Below are 22,247 nucleotides of genomic sequence, written 5' to 3' on the forward strand. Positions count from 1 at the left end.
AATACTTTTGTCAAGTTTTAGTCCCAAGTATCCCAATACTTTTGTCCACTTTTCGGCCTAAATGTCTTATATTCTTGTCTTCTTGAAAGAAAGGAATCTTTATGTGTTAAACATGCTTGTATTATCTTTAAACACCTTTATAACTTATTAACAATATTAACTATATGTGTTAAACATGCTTGTATTATCATTAAACACCTTTAACTTGTTAACAATATTAGCTATGTGTTAAACATGCTTGTATTATCATTAAACACCTTTAACTTGTTAACAATATTAGCTATGTGTTAAACATGCTTGTATTATCATTAAACACCTTTAACTTGTTAACAATATTAGCTATGTGTTAAACATGCTTGTATTATCTTTAAACACCTTTAACTTATTACCAATATTAACAAACTTAAAGGAAAAGTGCACTTATTTTTATTTTTTCTATCATTTACAATCTTTATGGAAGACAAGAACACATTTTTAATGCATTCTAACTCGTAAATAAACGCTAGCAAAGATCAGCTAATGGTAGTCGCTCTATTCCGCCAATAAAGCTCTCGAAACACATCCAAAATCCTCCATCAGCGTTTTATACACACGCTGTAAGTCAGGGGTGCTCATTACGTCGATCGCGAGCTACCGGTCGATCGCGGAGGGTGTGTCAGTCGATCACCATCCAGGCATTAAAAAAATAGTCCTAATTAAAGCTGCAAGCAGCATTGGTCGGGCCCGCGTATTTGGCAGGTGCTAGTCCTAAGTGTCCCAATACTTTTGTCAAGTTTTAGTCCCAAGTGTCCCAATACTTTTGTCCACTTTTCGGCCTAAATGTCTTATATTCTTGTCTTCTTGAAAGAAAGGAATCTTTATGTGTTAAACATGCTTGTATTATCTTTAAACACCTTTATAACTTATTAACAATATTAACTATGTGTTAAACATGCTTGTATTATCATTAAACACCTTTAACTTGTTAACAATATTAGCTATGTGTTAAACATGCTTGTATTATCTTTAAACACCTTTAACTTGTTAACAATATTAGCTATGTGTTAAACATGCTTGTATTATCTTTAAACACCTTTAACTTATTACCAATATTAACAAACTTAAAGGAAAAGTGCACTTATTTTTATTTTTTCTATCATTTACAATCTTTATGGAAGACAAGAACACATTTTTAATGCATTCTAACTCGTAAATAAACGCTAGCAAAGATCAGCTAATGGTAGTCGCTCTATTCCGCCAATAAAGCTCTCGAAACACATCCAAAATCCTCCATCAGCGTTTTATACACACGCTGTAAGTCAGGGGTGCTCATTACGTCGATCGCGAGCTACCGGTCGATCGCGGAGGGTGTGTCAGTCGATCACCAGCCAGGCATTAAAAAAATAGTCCTAATTAAAGCTGCAAGCAGCATTGGTCGGGCCCGCGTATTTGGCAGGTGCTAGTCCTAAGTGTCCCAATACTTTTGTCAAGTTTTAGTCCCAAGTGTCCCAATACTTTTGTCAAGTTTTAGTCCCAAATATCCCAATACTTTTGTCCACTTTTCGGCCTAAATGTCTTATATTCTTGTCTTCTTGAAAGAAAGGAATCTTTATGTGTTAAACATGCTTGTATTATCTTTAAACACCTTTATAACTTATTAACAATATTAACTATATGTGTTAAACATGCTTGTATTATCATTAAACACCTTTAACTTGTTAACAATATTAGCTATGTGTTAAACATGCTTGTATTATCTTTAAACACCTTTAACTTATTACCAATATTAACAAACTTAAAGGAAAAGTGCACTTATTTTTATTTTTTCTATCATTTACAATCTTTATGGAAGACAAGAACACATTTTTAATGCATTCTAACTCGTAAATAAACGCTAGCAAAGATCAGCTAATGGTAGTCGCTCTATTCCGCCAATAAAGCTCTCGAAACACATCCAAAATCCTCCATCAGCGTTTTATACACACGCTGTAAGTCAGGGGTGCTCATTACGTCGATCGTGAGCTACCGGTCGATCGCGGAGGGTGTGTCTGTCGATCACCAGCCAGGCATTAAAAAAATAGTCCTAATTAAAGCTGCAAGCAGCATTGGTCGGGCCCGCGTATTTGGCAGGTGCTAGTCCTAAGTGTCCCAATACTTTTGTCAAGTTTTAGTCCCAAGTGTCCCAATACTTTTGTCAAGTTTTAGTCCCAAGTATCCCAATACTTTTGTCCACTTTTCGGCCTAAATGTCTTATATTCTTGTCTTCTTGAAAGAAAGGAATCTTTATGTGTTAAACATGCTTGTATTATCTTTAAACACCTTTATAACTTATTAACAATATTAACTATATGTGTTAAACATGCTTGTATTATCATTAAACACCTTTAACTTGTTAACAATATTAGCTATGTGTTAAACATGCTTGTATTATCTTTAAACACCTTTAACTTATTACCAATATTAACAAACTTAAAGGAAAAGTGCACTTATTTTTATTTTTTCTATCATTTACAATCTTTATGGAAGACAAGAACACATTTTTAATGCATTCTAACTCGTAAATAAACGCTAGCAAAGATCAGCTAATGGTAGTCGCTCTATTCCGCCAATAAAGCTCTCGAAACACATCCAAAATCCTCCATCAGCGTTTTATACACACGCTGTAAGTCAGGGGTGCTCATTACGTCGATCGCGAGCTACCGGTCGATCGCGGAGGGTGTGTCAGTCGATCACCAGCCAGGCATTAAAAAAATAGTCCTAATTAAAGCTGCAAGCAGCATTGGTCGGGCCCGCGTATTTGGCAGGTGCTAGTCCTAAGTGTCCCAATACTTTTGTCAAGTTTTAGTCCCAAGTGTCCCAATACTTTTGTCAAGTTTTAGTCCCAAGTATCCCAATACTTTTGTCCAGTTTTCGGCCTAAATGTCCCAATACTTTTGTCCAGTGGTAGTCATAAGTGTCCCAATACTTTTGTCTACTTTTAGTCCGAAGTGTCCCAATACTTTTGTCTAGTGTACCTACCTTGTCTGCATTGTGTGGGCACGCTGGTGCTTCCTGCTTTTAAGCAGCCATCTTGAGAAAACAGCAGCGCAGCAGCATCAGCGCAGCGGTTCTTTGAAGGCTCATAAAATCAAAACCGGAGCAGTTATAAAAATTATTTCGCTAACTTTTATTTGGAAGGGTTCAATCTCTCTCCTGTGTTAGTTTGAAGCCAAACGACAAACGCGCTCAGAGGAGATAATGTTTGAAGAGAAGTGACCGGTTTATAAAAAAAATTTGTTTTGAAGGGGAAATTGCAAACTTCCTGTTGATTTTTGCTGAGGGTTGTCAATCTATGAAAAGTAGGTCTAAGTGAGACCTACATAGAGGTTTTTGTTTCATGTCTCTCTGACTTTCCCAGTGAGAGTTACAGGCAGTTTTGTCATTTTTTTCTTCCGAGGAGCAGTTTTTTCTGCGTTTTATTAAAAAATTGCGGTAGAGCACAATTTTGAGATTTGGGGTTAGGTTTTTTTCATTAGATCGCAATTTTAGCCAGTCCTGATGTGTGTGTTCAGTTTGGTGAGTTTTGAAGCATGTTAAGGGGGTCAAATTACAGCTCAAAGAGGCAAAAGTGACTGTTTTTAGGGGGAATTGCCAACTTCCTGTTGATTTTTGCCCGAGAATATACTATTATGAAATCTAGGTCTAAGTCACACCTACATAAAGGTTTTTGTTTCATGTCTCTCTGACCTTCCTAGTGGGAGTTACAGGCAGTCTAGTTTTTTTTTTCTCCGTAGGGGGCGCTAGAGCGCAATTTTGAGTTTTGAGGTTTGGTTTTTTGATAAAAAGTTTTGCCGTATATTACTGATGTGTGTGTAAAATTTAGTGAGTTTTGAAGTATGTTAAGGGGTTCAAATTACAGCGCAAAGTTGCGGAATAATAATAATAATAAGAAGAAGAAAGAATAAAACCTTACAAATTCAATAGGTCCTTATGTCCCATTGCATAAGGACTCCCACAGGGAGTCCTTATGCAATGGGCCATCCGGGCCCTAAAAATGAGCGATCATAAATCTTCACTATGACGTCACTTTCGTCACTTGATTGACATTCACGGCACCCGAGGGTCTTCTGAGATGACGCTGGCTGCTGCCAGCTCAATAAAATTACCGACTGGAAGGCGAGAAACACTTTATTTCAACAGACTCTGGCGCCGTACCTGTCGTCAAAACTCCAAAGACCGACTGCACAGTTGCACTACCAAAATAAGAGTCTCAGAAAGCTGGCGTGCACAAGCTAGCAAGCTACGGAGTTTGCCGACAATGTATTTCTTGTAAAGTGTATACAAAGGAGTACGGAAGCTGGACAAATAAGATGCCAAAAACCAACCACTTTCATGTGGTATTGGACAGAAAGGAGGACTTTTTTTCTCCTCCATTCGAAAATGCGGACGTTATCCGCACCACTGACTGATTCCAATCAATGCAAGTCATCAGAATCAGGTAATACACCAACTTATATTCTTGTCTTCATGAAAGAAAGGAATCTTTGTGTTAAACATGCTTGTATTATCTTTAAACACCTTTAACTTGTTAACAATATTAAGTATGTGTTAAACATGCTTGTATTATCTTTAAACACCTTTAACTTATTAACAATATTAACTATATGTGTTAAACATGCTTGTATTATCATTAAACACCTTTAACTTGTTAACAATATTAAGTATGTGTTAAACATGCTTGTATTATCTTTAAACACCTTTAACTTATTAACAATATTAACTATATGTGTTAAACATGCTTGTATTATCTTTAACCACCTTTACGATGTTAACAATATTAACTATATGTGTTAAACATGCTTGTATTATCTTTAAACACCTTTAACTTATTACCAATATTAACTATATGTGTTAAACATGCTTGTATTATCTTTAAACACCTTTAACTTGTTAACAATATTAACTATGTGTTAAACATGCTTGTATTATCTTTAACCACCTTTACGTTGTTAACAATATTAACTATATGTGTTAAACATGCTTGTATTATCTTTAAACACCTTTAACTTGTTAACAATATTAACTATGTGTTAAACATGCTTGTATTATCATTAAACACCTTTAATTTATTAACAATATTAACTATATGTGTTAAACATGCTTGTATTATCTTTAAACACCTTTAACTTGTTAACAATATTGACTATATGTATTAAACATTTTTGTATTATCATTAAACACCTTTAATTTATTAACAATATTAACTATATGTGTTAAACATGCTTGCATTATCTTTAAACACCTTTAACTTCTTAACAATATGTATTAAACATACTTTTATTATCATTAAACACCTTTTAATTTTTTAACAATATTAACTATATGTGTTAAACATGCTTGCATTATCTTTAAACACCTTTAACTTATTACCAATATTAACTATATGTGTTAAACATGCTTGTATTATCTTTAAACACCTTTAACTTGTTAACAATATTAACTGTGTTAAACATGCTTGTATTATCATTAAACACCTTTAATTTATTAACAATATTAACTATATGTGTTAAACATGCTTGTATTATCATTAAACACCTTTAATTTATTAACAATATTAACTATATGTGTTAAACATTCTTGTATTATCATTAAACACCTTTAATTTATTAACAATATTAACTATACTAACTCTTTTCCCTTTAAAAACAACAAGAATACTAATCATGGCAGACTTCATGACAGACAACAAAGACTACTTTGGGACAAATGATGATTCGGAAACTTCTATTTTTGATCCTGAATATAAGGAGGATGGTCTACAAGTCTTAGACGCTAGTGTGCGCAACAGATGCAGCTTTAGTGAAACACCTAAGCATCGTGTAGCAGTATTGCTACGTGCTAAATACAAACATAATAACACAATCACTTACTGCACAATGTCTGCTCTCACTGGGATAAAGACTGATGGGATGTTTATATCTTTCCGTTTAGATGAAGAATTAATAATATTCCACAATCACTTACTGTACAACGTCTGCTCTCACTGGGATAAAGACTGATGGGATGATTATATCTTCTAGTTTGGATTAAGAATTAATAATATTCCACAATAACTTACTTACACAGAACACTTTTCCACTTTGCATCAGTCCATCTTAGATGAGCGTTTCTGGGTGTTGTTGATAAATGGCTTTGGCTTTGCATAGTAGAGTTTTAACGTGCACTTACAGATGTAGCGACCCACTGAAATGTTGTTCTTTAACTGTTGGACAATTTAGTCACACGTTTGTTGACAAAGTGGTGACCCCTCGCCCCGTCCTTGTTTGTGAATGACTGAGCATTTCATGGAAGCTGCTTTTATACCCAATCATGGCACCCACCTGTTCCCTATTAGCCTGTTCACCTGTGGGATGTTCCAAATAAGTCTTCCTCAACTTTCTCAGTCTTTTTTGCCACTTGTGCCAGCTTTTTTGAAACATGTTGCAGGCATCAAATTCCAAATGAGCTACTATTTGCAAAAAATAACAAGGTTTTCCAGTTGGAACGTTAAATATCTTGTCTTTGCAGTCTATTCAATTGAATATAAGTTGAAAAGGATTTGCAAATCATTGTATTCTGTTTTTATTTACCATTTACACAACGTGACAACTTCACTGCTTTTGGCTTTTGGTTTAAATGGTGCAACACAAAATGTCATCTTATAATCAAAAACAATTCATATTTATTAACAAACACACGCAGGTATTGAAAATTGGTACCGGTTAGTACCAGTATCGATTCCCAGATATCGGAAATTGGTACCGTATCGGTTCAAATGTGAACGGTACCCGTCCCATCCTGTGTTTGCGTCTGATTAAAATGGTCCTTTACTAATCAGAGTCAGCTTTATTGGCCAAGTATGTCTACCACAGAAGGAATTTGACTTGGCAGACTCTGCTCTCTTTGTTCAGCGCAAGAAACGAAGCAAAACGCCACGACTCCGAGAGAGCGGGGCCATCTTGGTATCGAAAACCACGATTTAAACATTAAAGAACACAAACGACACGAAAGACCTTAAAAGAGCTGATGAAACCAGCTGCCAATTCAGAGGCGCCATTTCTGCATACAGCTACAAAAGTGAAACACAACAAAATGAGCAATGAATAATAGATCTTGAACATTTCAATCAATCAATCAATCTTTATTTATATAGCCCTAAATCACAAGTGTCTCAAAGGGCTGCACAAGCCACAACGACATCCTCGGTACAAAGCCCACATACGGGCAAGGAAAAACTCACCCCAGTGGGACGTCGATGTGAATGACTATGAGAAACCTTGGAGAGGACCGCATATGTGGGTAACCCCCCCCCTCTAGGGGAGACCGAAAGCAATGGATGTCGAGTGGGTCTGACATAATATTGTGAGAGTCCAGTCCATAGTGGATCCAACATAATAGTAAGAGTCCAGTCCATAGTGGGGCCAGCAGGACACCATCCCGAGCGGAGACGGGTCAGCAGCGCAGAGATGTTCCCAGCCGATGCACAGGCGAGCGGTCCACCCCGGGTCCCGACTCTGGACAGCCAGCACTTCATCCATGGCCACCGGACCTGTGCCCCCCCCCCCCCCCCCCTCAAGGAAAAGGGGAGCAGAGGAGAAAAGAAAAGAAACGGCAGATCAACTGGTCTAACAGGGGGGCTATTTAAAGGCTAGAGTATACAAATGAGTTTTAAGATGGGACTTAAATGCTTCTACTGAGGTAGCATCTCTAATTGTTACCGGGAGGGCATTCCATAGTGCTGGAGCCCGAATAGAAAACGCTCTATAGCCCGCAGACTTTTTTTGGGCTCTGGGAATCACTAATAAGCCGGAGTTCTTTGAACGCAGATTTCTTGCCGGGACATATGGTACAATGCAATCGACAAGATAGGACGGAGCTAGACCGTGTAGTATTTTATACGTAAGTAGTAAAACCTTAAAGTCACATCTTAAGTGCACAGGAAGCCAGTGCAGGTGAGCCAGTATAGGCGTAATATGATCAAACTTTCTTGTTCTTGTCAAAAGTCTAGCAGCCGCATTTTGTACCAACTGTAATTTTTTAATGCTAGACATAGGGAGACCCGAAAATAATACGTTACAGTAGTCGAGACGAGACGTAACGAACGCATGAATAATGATCTCAGCGTCGCTAGTGGATAAAATAGAACGAATTTTAGCGATATTACGGAGATGAAAGAAGGCCGTTTTAGTAACACTCTTAATGTGTGAATCAAACGAGAGAGTTGGGTGGAAGATAATACCCAGATTCTTTACTGATTCGCTTTGTGTAATTGTTTGGTTGTCAAATGTTAAGGTGGTATTATTAAATAAATGTCGGTGTTTAGCAGGACCGATAATCAGCATTTCCGTTTTCTTGGCGTTGAGTTGCAAGAAGTTAGCGGACATCCATTGTTTAATTTCATTAAGACACGCCTCCAGCTGACTACAATCCGGCGTGTTGGTCAGCTTTAGGGGCATGTAGAGTTGGCTGTCATCAGCATAACAGTGAAAGCTAACACCGTATTTGCGTATGATGTCGCCTAGCGGCAGCATGTAAATACTACAGAGTGCAGGGCCAAGAACCGAACCCTGAGGAACTCCGCACGTTACCTTAACATAGTCCGAGGTCACATTATTATGGGAGACGCATTGCATCCTGTCAGTAAGATAAGAGTTAAACCACGACAAAGCTAAGTCTGACATACCAATACGTGTTTTGATACGCTCTAATAAAATATTATGATCGACGGTATCGAAAGCAGCGCTAAGATCAAGAAGCAGCAACATAGATGACGCATCAGAATCCATCGTTAGCAGTAGATCATTAGTCATTTTTGCGAGGGCTGTCTCCGTAGAGTGATTTGCCCTGAAACCGGATTGAAAAGGTTCACAGAGATTGTTAGACACTAAGTGTTCATTTAGCTGCTGTGCGACAATTTTTTCGAGGATTTTCGAAATAAAGGGAAGGTGGGACACCGGTCGGTAGTTTGCTCAAAAGACCTAACCTTGATCCTGACCTCATGGTAGAGGATGAATAACCGCTTTCTTGAATGCTAGGGGAACAGTGCCAGAGGAAAGTGATAAGTTTATAATATTTAGCACTGATGGACCTAATAATACAAAAAGCTCCTTGATAAGTTTCCCAGGAAGTGGGTCAAGTAAACATGTTGTTTGTTTTATCCCACTTACACGCTGTAATAGTTCCTCTAATGTTATTTCATCAAAAAGAGAGAGACTATTTTGTATTGCAGTATCCGTCGTAGATACAGTTGTATCTGTGTTCATAGAACCCAGTTGTAGCTGGGATGCGTTATCTTTAATCTCCTTTCTAATGAGTTCAATTTTCTTATTAAAGAAATTCATAAAGTCATCTGCCGAGTGGGTGGAGCTATTGGGAGGAGTCCCTTGTTGGGTTAGCGATGCTACTGTACTAAACAAAAATTTAGGGTCGTTTTTGTTGAGGCGGATTTGAGGTATTTAAAAATGGTTGCTATTTTGCACTTTCATCAATGAGTACAATAATAACCCATGAAGTTGTTTGCTGCAAGGCTGCTAGAGTAAGTGCTAACATGGTCGTTTGTCCTCACAGCTCACCAAGAAAACGCCAGTGTCCTCGGCCGCACCCATCAAGTTCATCATAACAAAAGCCGTCAACAGCAAAGCTCAGACGTCGGGATCTCCCGTCATCACAGGTGAGTCCGTTCACCTCCTCTTCACTTTTTTTTAATATATTTTTTTTTTCCGCTCAAGTTAGCGTTCCTCTTTCCAACTCAGGACGTGTTGTGGCCCAGCATTCGCCCGGGATGACCCAACGCACCATCACGCTGTCGGAGACCCACAACGCCAGCATCCAGAGCATCGCCGGCAAAAAGATCGCCATCTCCCCGCTCAAGACGCCCAGCAAGGTCAGTTGGTCTGGTCTGGTTTAGGGTGACATGTTGGCATATTTTCCATGTTTGCAAGAGCAATTTTTTTATTATCATTATTAATTATGGACCAAAAAATGACAAATGTTCTTGTCAAGGAACGGTTGCACCCCCAGCTGTCAGTAACATGAGTCGCAACCAGAGGTGGGTAGAGTAGCCAGAAATTGTACTCAAGTAAGAGTACTGTTACTTTAGAGATTTATTACTCAAGTAAAAGTAAGGAGTAGTCACCCAAATATTTACTTGAGTAAAAGTAAAAAGTATGTTGTGAAAAAACTACTCAAGTACTGAGTAACTGATGAGTAACATACACACACATATATATATATATATACAGGTAAAAGCCAGTAAATTAGAATATTTTGAAAAACTTGATTTATTTCAGTAATTGCATTCAAAAGGTGTAACTTGTACATTATATTTATTCATTGCACACAGACTGATGCATTCAAATGTTTATTTCATTTAATTTTGATGATTTGAAGTGGCAACAAATGAAAATCCAAAATTCCGTGTGTCACAAAATTAGAATATTACTTAAGGCTAATACAAAAAAGGGATTTTTAGAAATGTTGGCCAACTGAAAAGTATGAAAATGAAAAATATGAGCATGTACAATACTCAATACTTGGTTGGAGCTCCTTTTGCCTCAATTACTGCGTTAATGCGGCGTGGCATGGAGTCGATGAGTTTCTGGCACTGCTCAGGTGTTATGAGAGCCCAGGTTGCTCTGATAGTGGCCTTCAACTCTTCTGCGTTTTTGGGTCTGGCATTCTGCATCTTCCTTTTCACAATACCCCACAGATTTTCTATGGGGCTAAGGTCAGGGGAGTTGGCGGGCCAATTTAGAACAGAAATACCATGGTCCGTAAACCAGGCACGGGTAGATAAACCAGGCACCATGCAAATTTTGCATTTCCTTTGGAAATCGAGGTCCCAGAGTCTGGAGGAAGACAGGAGAGGCACAGGATCCACGTTGCCTGAAGTCTAGTGTAAAGTTTCCACCATCAGTGATGGTTTGGGGTGCCATGTCATCTGCTGGTGTCGGTCCACTCTGTTTCCTGAGATCCAGGGTCAACGCAGCCGTCTACCAGCAAGTTTTAGAGCACTTCATGCTTCCTGCTGCTGACCTGCTCTATGGAGATGGAGATTTCAAGTTCCAACAGGACTTGGCGCCTGCACACAGCGCAAAATCTACCCGTGCCTGGTTTACGGACCATGGTATTTCTGTTCTAAATTGGCCCGCCAACTCCCCTGACCTTAGCCCCATAGAAAATCTGTGGGGTATTGTGAAAAGGAAGATGCAGAATGCCAGACCCAAAAACGCAGAAGAGTTGAAGGCCACTATCAGAGCAACCTGGGCTCTCATAACACCTGAGCAGTGCCAGAAACTCATCGACTCCATGCCACGCCGCATTAACGCAGTAATTGAGGCAAAAGGAGCTCCAACCAAGTATTGAGTATTGTACATGCTCATATTTTTCATTTTCATACTTTTCAGTTGGCCAACATTTCTAAAAATCCCTTTTTTGTATTAGCCTTAAGTAATATTGTAATTTTGTGACACACGGAATTTTGAATTTTCATTTGTTGCCACTTCAAATCATCAAAATTAAATGAAATAAACATTTGAATGCATCAGTCTGTGTGCAATGAATAAATATAATGTACAAGTTACACCTTTTGAATGCAATTACTGAAATAAATCAAGTTTTTCAAAATATTCTAATTTACTGGCTTTTACCTGTATATTAGAGATGCGCGGTTTGCGGGCACAACCGCGGAGTCCGCGGATTATCCGCGGATCGAGGGGATGAAATTTAAAAAAATTAGATTTTATCCGCGGGTCGGGTCGGGTCGGGCGGTTGAAATAAAACAAAATTAGATTTTAAATAGATTCAGGCGGGTGGCAGTTAAACCAATTGGGAAATATATATACATAGTTAAATGTTGTTACCCACATACGAAAAACGAGCAGGCACCTGCTGCATATGCCACAACAGAAGAAAAAAAAAGAAAAGAGATGGACACTTTTACGGAGCGGAGAAGGCCCCCGACGCCTCGCCGGGGTCCGGGACTGAGGCCCCTTCCCCCGAGAGGGCCCCACCGGGAGCCGTAGCTGAGGCGATCCGCGAGAAGGGCCCGACGCACGTCCAGGGTCACCACCGCGCCCACCGCACCGACACCCCGCCTCGTCCGCCTTCGCCGCGGCCGGCGTCACGCGCAGCAGGTAAGCAGCTTACCTGCCCGCCACCCCCGTGGCCGGGGGCTCGTAACAGGGGTCACTCCGCGCGCTCCGCCCGCGCAGCTTACCTGCCCGCCACCTCTGTTGCCGGGGGCGCGTAACAGGGGTCACTCCGCGCGCAGTGCGCTCACGAAAGGGGTGGGGCTCACCCTGGTTGATATAGACAGCAGCTAGGACGGTGGCCATGGACGTCGGAACCCGCTAAGGAGTGTGTAACAACCCACCTGCCGAATCAACTAGCCCTGAAAATGGATGGCGCTGGAGCGTCGGGCCCATACCCGGCCGTCGCCGGCAGCGAGACGCGCTTGGAGGTGCGCTCTGCGCGGCTCCCATATGATTGCGCACTGGTGTGCGTCTGGGTCGTGACAGCGTGGCACACGAATGTCTGTGCTGCATTGGATCAGTCTCCTTTCTTTAACAGGCAAAAGCTTTATAACCTCACTAATGCCTTGCATCGTCTATATTAGATATATAACAACGGGCGGGTGCGGGCGGGTGCGGGCGGATGGCGGGCGGGTGCGGTTCTGATCAAATGTTACATCGGGTGGATGGCGGATGGTTGACGACTTTCTGATGCGGTTGCGGATGAAATAATTGCCTATCCGCGCATCTCTAATATATATATATATATATATATATATATATATATATATATATATATATATACACATACACATATATATATATACACACACATATATATATATATATATATATATATATATATATATATATATATATGTATGTATATATATATACAGTATATAATTTATATTTATTTATTTTGCCGTTTTTGTTTACATGTTAAAGGTGTTTTAATGAATATACATGCATGTTTAACACATATAGATTCCTTTCTTTCATGAAGACAAGAATATAAGTTGGTGTATTACCTGATTCTGATGACTTGCATTGATTGTAATCAGACAGTAGTGCTGATAGCGTCCACGTTTTCAAATGGAGGAGAAAAAAAAGTTCCTCCTTTCTGTCTAATACCACATGAAAGTGGTTGGTTTTTGGCATCTTATTTGTCCAGCTTCCATATTCGTTTTTATACACTTTACAAGAAATACATTGGCGGCAAACTCCGTAGCGTGCTAGCTTGTTTGCGCTGGCTTTCGGAGACTCTTGTTTTGAAAGCGCAGGCGCGATGGAGCGGCACTTTTATTGTGAAGACAGGAACTGTGCAGTCAGTCTTTAGGCTTTTGACGGGATGTACGGTTGAAATAAAAAAGGGTCTTTTTTCCTTCACACTTTTGATTGATTGATTGAAACTTTTATTAGTAGATTGCACAGTACAGTATATATTCCGTACAATTGACCACTAAATGGTAACACCCCAATAAGTTCTTCAACTTGGTTAAGTCAGGTCATGTGACCGCCTGGCTCTGTTTGATTGGTCCAACGTCACCAGTGACTGCATCTGATTGGTGGAACGGAGTGAACGTCACCAGTGACTGTATTTGTTGAAACGCAGGCACTATGAAGGTCTGTCTGACAGACCAAAACAAACAAAGCGTGCATTAACAGATCGTTAAAAATTAGTAGCGAGTAGAATGTAGATAAAAGTAGCGGAGTAAAAGTAGCGTTTCTTCTCTATAAATATACTCAAGTAAAAGTAAAAGTATGTTGCATTAAAACTACTCTTAGAAGTACAATTTATCCCAAAAGTTACTCAAGTAGATGTAACGGAGTAAATGTAGCGCGTTACTACCCACCTCTGGTCGCAACATACATGCCTTTTTTAATTATTATTATTATTATTCTTTTTTTTTTTTTTTTGATGCACAACATATTTTGCGTTATTCTTTTTTTTTTTTTTTTTTTCTTTTGTTGACATCCAGCATCAGACGTTCCTATCCATTACATCATATCCACATACATCATATATCTGTTGTCTGCCCTAAATGTCAAAATATATATTTTTGTTTATATCCCAACTAGAGATGTCCGGTAATGGCTTTTTTGCCGATATTCCAATATTGTCCAACTCTTAATTACCGTTTCCGATATCAAGCGATATATACAGTGGTGGAATGAACACATTATTATGCCTAATTTTGTTGTGATGCCCCGCTGGATGCATTAAACAATGTAACAAGGTTTTCCAAAATAAATCAACTCAAGTTATGGAAAAAAGTGCCAACATGGCACTGCCATATTTATTATTGAAGTCACAAAGTGCATTATTTTTTTTAACATGCCTCAAAACAGCAGCTTGGAATTTGAGACATGCTCTCCCTGAGAGAGCATGAGGAGGTTGAGCTGGGTGGGTTTTGGGGTTGGGTGTATATTGTAACGTCCCGTAAGAGTTAGTGCTGCAAGGGGTTCTGGGTATTTGTTCTGTTGTGTTTATGTCGTGTTACGGTGCGGATGTTCTCCCGAAATGGGTTTGTCATTCTTGTTTGGTGTGGGTCCACAGTGTGGCGCATATTTGTAACAGTGTTAAAGTTGTTTGTACGGCCACCCTCAGTGTGACCTGTATGGCTGTTGACCAAGTATGACTTGCATTCACTTGTGTATGTAAAAAGCCGTAGATATTATGTGACTGGGCCGGCACGCAAAGGCAGTGCCTTTAAGGTTTATTGGCGCTCTGCACTTCTCCCTACGTCCGTGTACACAGCGGCCTTTTAAAAAGTCATACATTTTACTTTTTGAAACCGATACCGATAATTTCCGATATTACATTTTAAGGCATTTATCGGCCGATAATATCGGCAGTCCGGTATTATCGGACATCTCTAATCCCAACCATACCCCCCCCCCAAAAAAGAAACAAACAGCAGAAAAACAAAATAGTATTTGCAAATACATCAATTAAATCAAGAAAAAAGAAATAATAATACATTATTAATAATAATTATCAGAAATAAAATAAAAGAATATAAACAGATATATATTCACATATAGGGTGTCATGTCTGTGTAATCATGTTTTGTTTTAAGTCATGTTTTGTTTAGTTATTGGACTCTTTAGTTTCTGGCTTTTCACTCCCTTGTCTTGTTTCCACGATTACCCATTAGTTTCACCCGTTCCACGTTTGGACTCATTGTGCACTCTTGTTTGTCACCATAGCAACCCATTAGTTTTCACCTGTCACGTCACGCACCTGTTTCACGTTTTGAGTCACGCACCTGTTTTCGTTAATCATGTCTGTAGTATTTAAGTTCATTGTTTTTCAGTTTGTCTTTCTGGTGACATCCCCATATTTATGCTTCTGCACACTCTCCACACCCTTATGATCCTTGCTGCTCTTTTTTCATGCCGGTTCCATGCCAAGTAAGTTTTTGTTTATTAAGCCACAGTTAGTGTTTTTTGTTGTTCATAGTTTTTGCCTTAGTGCAAGTGTTTGGTTTCATAGTTTGTTCTCCGCCATTGTGCGCGCCTTTTGTTTACTTCCTTGTTTTGTATTTATAGTCTTTAAATAAAAAATGTATCTTCATTCCCGTCTCGCCCGAGCCAACTTTCCGTTGCCTTCGAGAAAAACTAAACCCCAGGACCAAGTCTTGACATAGGGAGTAATCCTTTAAAAAAAAAAAAAACATTTTAAGCAGTGCAATCACTAATTTGAGAAATTAAAGTCAGGCTTATGGGGCGTGACATAATTGACCCAGTTTTCCCAGTATGAAGTACATTTCTCCAATTTATAATTAATAAAGGCAGTTATCTTCTCCATTTTATATATGTCCATTGTGATTTCCATCCATTGCTTCAAAGTCGGGCTCTCCTGGGATATCCATTTCCTAGTAACGGTCTTTTTACAGGCAACCAGTAGGATATTCATTAAGTGTTTATCTTTTTTCAGCCAGTCCTGAGGTACAGTGGGGCAAAAAACTATTTAGTCAGCCACCGATTGTGCAAGATCTCCCACTTAAAATGATGACAGAGTTCTATAATTTTCATCATAGGTACACTTCAACTGTGAGAGACAGAATGTGAAAAACAATCCAGGAATTCACATTGTAGGAATTTTAAAGAATTTATTTGTAAATTATGGTGGAAAATAAGTATTTGGTCACTTCAAACAAGGAAGATGTCTGGCTCTCACAGACCTGTAACTTCTTCTTTAAGAAGCTCTTCTGTCCTCCACTTGTTACCTGTATTAATGGCACCTGTTTGAACTGGTTATCTGTATAAAAGACACCTGTCCACAGCCTCAAACAGTCAGACTCCAAACTCCACTATGGCCAAGACCAAAGAGCTGTTGAAGGACACCAGGAAAATAATTGTAGACCTGCACCAGACTGTGAAGAGTGAATCTACAATAGGCAAGTATGTTGGTGTGAAAAAATCAACTGTGGGAGCAATTATCAGAAAATGGAAGACATACAAGACCACTGATAATCTCCCTCGATCTGGGGCTCCACGCAAGATCTCATCCCGTGGGGTCAAAATGATCATGAGAACGGTGAGCAAAAATCCCAGAACCACACGGGGGGACCTGGTCAATGACCTGCAGAGAGCTGGGACCAAAGTAACAAAGGTTACCATCAGTAACACACTACGCCGACAGGGAATCAAATCCTGCAGTGCCAGATGAGACCCCCTGCTTAAGCCAGTGCATGTCCAGGCCCGTCTGAAGTTTGCCAGAGAGCACATGGATGATACAGCAGAGGATTGGGAGAATGTCATGTGGTCAGATGAAACCAAAATAGAACTTTTTGGTATAAACTCAACTCGTCGTGTTTGGAGGAAGACGAATACTGAGTTGCATCCCAAGAACACCATACCTACTGTGAAGCATGGGGGTGGAAACATCATGCTTTGGGGCTGTTTTTCTGCTAAGGGGACAGGCCGACTGATCCGTGTTAAGGAAAGAATGAACGGGGCCATGTATTGTGAGATTTTGAGCCAAAACCTCCTTCCATCAGTGAGAGCTTTGAAGATGAAACGTGGCTGAGTCTTCCAGCATGACAATGATCCCAAACACACCGCCCGGGCAACGAAGGAGTGGCTCTGTATGAAGCATTTGAAAGTCCTGGAGTGGCCTAGCCAGTCTCCAGACCTCAACCCCATAGAAAATCTGTGGAGGGAGTTGAAAGTCCGTGTTGCTCGGCGACAGCCCCAAAACATCACTGCTCTCGAGAAGATCTGCATGGAGGAATGGGCCAAAATACCAGCTACTGTGTGTGCAAACCTGGTAAAGACCTATAGTAATCGTTTGACCTCTGTTATTGCCAACAAAGGTTATATTACAAAGTATTGAGTTGAATTTTTGTTATTGACCAAATACTTATTTTCCACCATAATTTACAAATAAATTCTTTAAAAATCCTACAATGTGAATTCCTGGATTTTTTTTCACATTCTGTCTCTCACAGTTGAAGTGTACCTATGATGAAAATTACAGACATCTGTCATCATTTTAAGTAGGAGAACTTGCACAATTGGTGGCTGACTAAATACTTTTTTGCCCCACTGTACATGTCCGAAAAACAGTCTTTTTTACTTTCAAGGGGTATTTCACGTTTGGAAAATATCCTGTAGAGCTTGGTGTATCTCTTTCCAATAGTCCTTTATGGTGGAGCAGTCCCAGAAAACATGCTAGTGGTTTGCATTTTAATTCCCACAATTTCTCCAACAGGCAGGGGAGTTTTCATAGTGAGACTTCTGAGAAGGTGGAATAAAAAAAATCTGATCAGACTTTTCCAGCCAAACATACCATATTTTTCGGAGTATAAGTCGCTCCGGAGTATAAGTCGCACCGGCCGAAAATGCATAATAAAGAAGGAAAAAAACATGTATAAGTCGCATTTTTTGGGGAAATGTATTTGATAAAAGCCAACACCAAGAATAGACATTTGAAAGGCAATTTAAAATAAATCAAGAATAGTGAACAACAGGCTGAATAAGTGTACGTTATATGAGGCATAAATAACCAACTGGTATGTTAACGTAACATATTATGGTAAGAGTCATTCAAATAACTATAACATAGAACATGCTATACGTTTACCAAACAATCTGTCACTCCTAATCGCTAAATCCCATGAAATCTTATACGTCTAGTCCAGGGGTCGGCAACCCGCGGCTCCGGAGCCGCATGCGGCTCTTTGATCACTCTGATGCGGCTCAGCTGCATGCTTGCCGACCCCCCCAATTTTCCCGGGAGACTTCCGGATTTCAGTGCCTCTCGCAGGAAACTCCCGGGATCGATATCCTCCGATTTTCACCCTTACAATAATAATAAGTGCGTGCCATGATGGTGCAGCATTTGGCGCCCTCTACAATCAAGCCTCTTGTTGTGTGGATTTTCTGCTTGCACACGTAAGTGACAGCAAGGCGTATACTTGCTCAACAGCAACACAGGTTACACTGACGGTGGCCATATAAAACAACTTTAACACTCTTACTAATAATGCGCCACACTTTGAACCAAAACCAAACAAGAATGACAAACACAGAACATCTGCACCTTAACACAACATAAACACAACAGAACAAATACCCAGAATCCCATGCAGCCCCAACCCTGCTCCCTCACACATCAGCCCCCCCCTCCGTGTGTCGGTTGAGGTGGGCGGGGATTGGTAGCGGGGATGTATAATGTAGCCCGGAAGAGTTAGGGCTGCATGGGATTCTGGGTATTTGTTCTGTTGTGTTTATGTTGTGTTATGGTGCAGATGTTCTCCCGAAATGTGTTTGTCATTCTTGTTTGGTGTGGGTTCACAGTGTGGCGCATTATTAGTAAGAGTGTTAAAGTTTTTTTATACCGCCACCGTCAGTGTAACCTGTGTGGTTGTTGACCAAGTATGCCTTGCTGTTACTTACGTTAGCAAGCAAATACCCCATACAACATGTGGCCGGGCCGGCACGCTGGTTGTAGCGGGCGCCCAAATGCTGTATCATCACAGCACGTTCGAGAGAATACAAGCCCTGAAAATCATAGTCTGTCGTAAAAATTTTCCCGGGAGACTCCCGGATTTCAGTGCCTCTCGCAGGAAAAAAACTTTAACACTCTTACTAATAATGCGCCACACTTTGAACCAAAACCAAACAAGAATGACAAACACATTTCGGGAGAACATCTGCACCTTAACACAACATAAACACAACAGAACAAATACCCAGAATCCCATGCAGCCCTGACTCTTCCGGGCTACATTATACACCCCTGCTACCACCAAACCCCGCCCCCACCCCAACCCTGCTCCCTCACACATCAGCCCCCCCCCCCCCATTTTCATATTAAGGTGTGGGCCGCGTGTCTGAGACCCTTGGTTTATACATAGCACAAAGCAAAACTTTGTATGCAGTGTTATTTCATTTTAAATTGCAAAAGATTTTTGTGGCTCCCATTGTTTTCTTTAGTTTGTGAAACTGGTCAAAATGGCTCTTTGAGTGGTAAAGGTTGCCGACCCCTGGTCTAGTCTCTTACGTGAATGAGATAAGTAATATTATTTGATATTTTACGCTAATGTGTTAATCATTTCACACATAAGCATACCTGCCAACTACTCCGGTTTTCCATTAATTAGTACGGTTTTCATCAACCTATTCCGGGCTACGGTTGCAGTGATAAAAAATACGGTTTTTCATTAATTAAATTATTATTTTTTTTTTTAAGTTTTATTCACGAAATGGCGTAACAACAATGACAATCGACACTGCTTCCCGTAACTTCCTATCGAGCCATTCCGAATGCCATGCGCGAGGCTATTTATAGCACCGCTGCCAAGCACGAGGCCATTGTTTCCAAACGAGCGAACGATCATGGAATCAGCCGGAGAAAAATCGCAAACGAGTCTTAAACCGAAAAGAAAACTGCAGTCATTCCGTGAAGAATATTCAAAAGCCTATCCGGGAATAATTATCCGTTCCAAAAAGGGTGAAAACTACGCGAATTGCACCTTGCGCAGACAAGATTTTTCGATCGGACACGGAGGAATCAGCGATGTAAAAGACCACGTTGGGACAAAAAAACACAAGTCTAATGCCGTTGCTAAATTTGGATTTTAGCCACAAAAAGGTAATGACACCAATGTTATCTATTGGAATTGTTTAGTACTGTTATACTGTTAAAAGTGTTTATACTATTTATGCTTTCAAGTCCAAGTTGAAGAAATCGTATTAAATGTTGACAGCATAACTACCAAAATACAGAAGTATGTCCTTAATATTTTTGCAGTGCTATTTCTGTTGAAAAGTTCAAATGATTACATTAGAGATGTGATGTGCCACTTTTCAAGTGTCTGATGGCTTACATTAATTGTCATTAATTTTTCATATTTTGAATTCTTTTGAAAGGCTTACGAAAAAACTACATTTGAATTGTAATTCCATGCTATTGACAGGACTATTAATTGTAATGAAGTTAGCTTACCATGTTTACAGTATGATAATTGTGATAGAAATGTGAATTTTAGGCACAGAATATTTTTTACAATTGAACAAGGCAGTAGATTATACAAGCTTGGACAGAAAGTTAATAATGACACCAATTTTTTTTTTAATTGAATTGTTTAGTACTGTTTTACCATTTGTTTACTGTAAAAAGTGTTTATACTTTCAATTAACAAATTGAAGTCTTGTGAAAGGTTGACAGGATAACTGGCATTAACTGTCAAAATAATTTCAAACTATTGAAGTTAGCTTACAGAATAAACATGTCAATCAACCCATATGATTTTTGCTGTAATATTTTTGTTTTGAAAAGTCACTGTGATTGATAGAAAAGTGATGGTTTTAGCAACATTTTAACCTGTGTGAATGCAATCAATCATTTTGCTTCGCCCCCCTGAACCCCCCACCAGGACTTTGTCCTGGACCTACCGGGGCCTACGGCCCCTGGACCCTGGCTACTAGGTTTTTCTGATTTCAAAAGTTGGCAGGTATGCATAAGTCGCTCCTGAGTATAAGTCGCACCCCCGGCCAAACTATGAAAAAAAAACAGCGACTTATAGTCCGAAAAATACGGTACATGCTAGAGATGCGCGGATAGGCAATTATTTCATCCGCAACCGCATCAGAAAGTCGTCAACCATCCGCAATCCACCCGATCTAACATTTGATCAGAACCGCATCCGCCCGCCATCCGCCCGCACCCGCCCGTTGTTATATATCTAATATAGACGATGCAAGGCATTAGTGAGGTTATAAAGCTTTTGCCTGTTAAAGAAAGGAGACTGATCCAATGCAGCACAGACATTCGCGTGCCACGCTGTCACGACCCAGACGCACACCAGTGCGCAATCATATGGGAGCCGCGCTGAGCGCACCTCCAAGCGCGTCTCGCTGCCGGCGACGGCCGGGTATATGGGCCCGACGCTCCAGCGCCATCCATTTTCAGGGCTAGTTGATTCGGCAGGTGGGTTGTTACACACTCCTTAGCGGGTTCCAACTTCCATGGCCACCGTCCTAGCTGCTGTCTATATCAACCAGGGTGAGCCCCACCCCTTTCGTGAGCGCACTGCGCGCGGAGTGGCCCCTGTTACGAGCCCCCGGCCACGGGGGTGGCGGGCAGGTAAGCTGCTTACCTGCTGCGCGTGACGCCGGCCGCGGCGAAGGCGGACGAGGCGGGGTGTCGGTGCGGTGGGCGCGGTGGTGACCCTGGACGTGCGTCGGGCCCTTCTCGCGGATCGCCTCAGCTACGGCTCCCGGTGGGGCCCTCTCCGAGGCGTCCCTTCTCCACTCCGTAAAAGTGTCCATCCCTTTTTTTCTTCTTCTTCTGTTGTGGCATATGCTGCAGGTGCCTGCTCGTTTTTCGTATGTGGGTAACAACATTTAACTATGTATATATATTTCCCAATTGGTTTAACTGCCACCCGCCTGAATCTATTTAAAATCTAATTTTTTTTAATTTCAATCGCCCGACCCGACCCAACCCGCTGATAAAATCTAATTTTTTTTAAATTTCATCCGCCCAATCCGCGGATAATCCGCGGACTCCGCGGTTGTGCCCGCAAACCGCGCATCTCTAGTACATGCCTTTTCAATGGTGCAGTTCTCCAGTGCAACCATAGGGGGTGGTAGTGAACAGCTTATGGAAAAGTCAAGAAGAAGAGTCTTTTTGCTTCCTCTTCTTTGGCTTAAAAAGATCAAAGATAGACAAAAACACACCAAATGTGACTTGTATGTCATGAGGTTTATGTTGGCGCTAAG

At 40.4% G+C, this 22,247-nt stretch overlaps 1 protein-coding gene across 3 annotated transcripts in view; it reads left to right on the forward strand.

Moving 5' to 3' along the window:
- The window catches only part of lin54 (lin-54 DREAM MuvB core complex component), a 98,888-nt gene that overhangs the window by 36,340 nt on the left and 40,301 nt on the right, over window positions 1-22,247 (forward strand). For all 3 annotated transcript variants that reach the window (XM_072914177.1, XM_061966324.2, XM_061966323.2), the window contains exons 3-4: window positions 9,565-9,667; window positions 9,750-9,880. In XM_072914177.1, coding sequence (XP_072770278.1) covers window positions 9,565-9,667; window positions 9,750-9,880 — 234 coding nt within the window. The remainder of the gene's footprint in view (window positions 1-9,564; window positions 9,668-9,749; window positions 9,881-22,247) is intronic.

This window comes from Nerophis lumbriciformis, linkage group LG11, assembly GCF_033978685.3.
Source record: "Nerophis lumbriciformis linkage group LG11, RoL_Nlum_v2.1, whole genome shotgun sequence".
NCBI lineage: Eukaryota > Metazoa > Chordata > Actinopteri > Syngnathiformes > Syngnathidae > Nerophis > Nerophis lumbriciformis.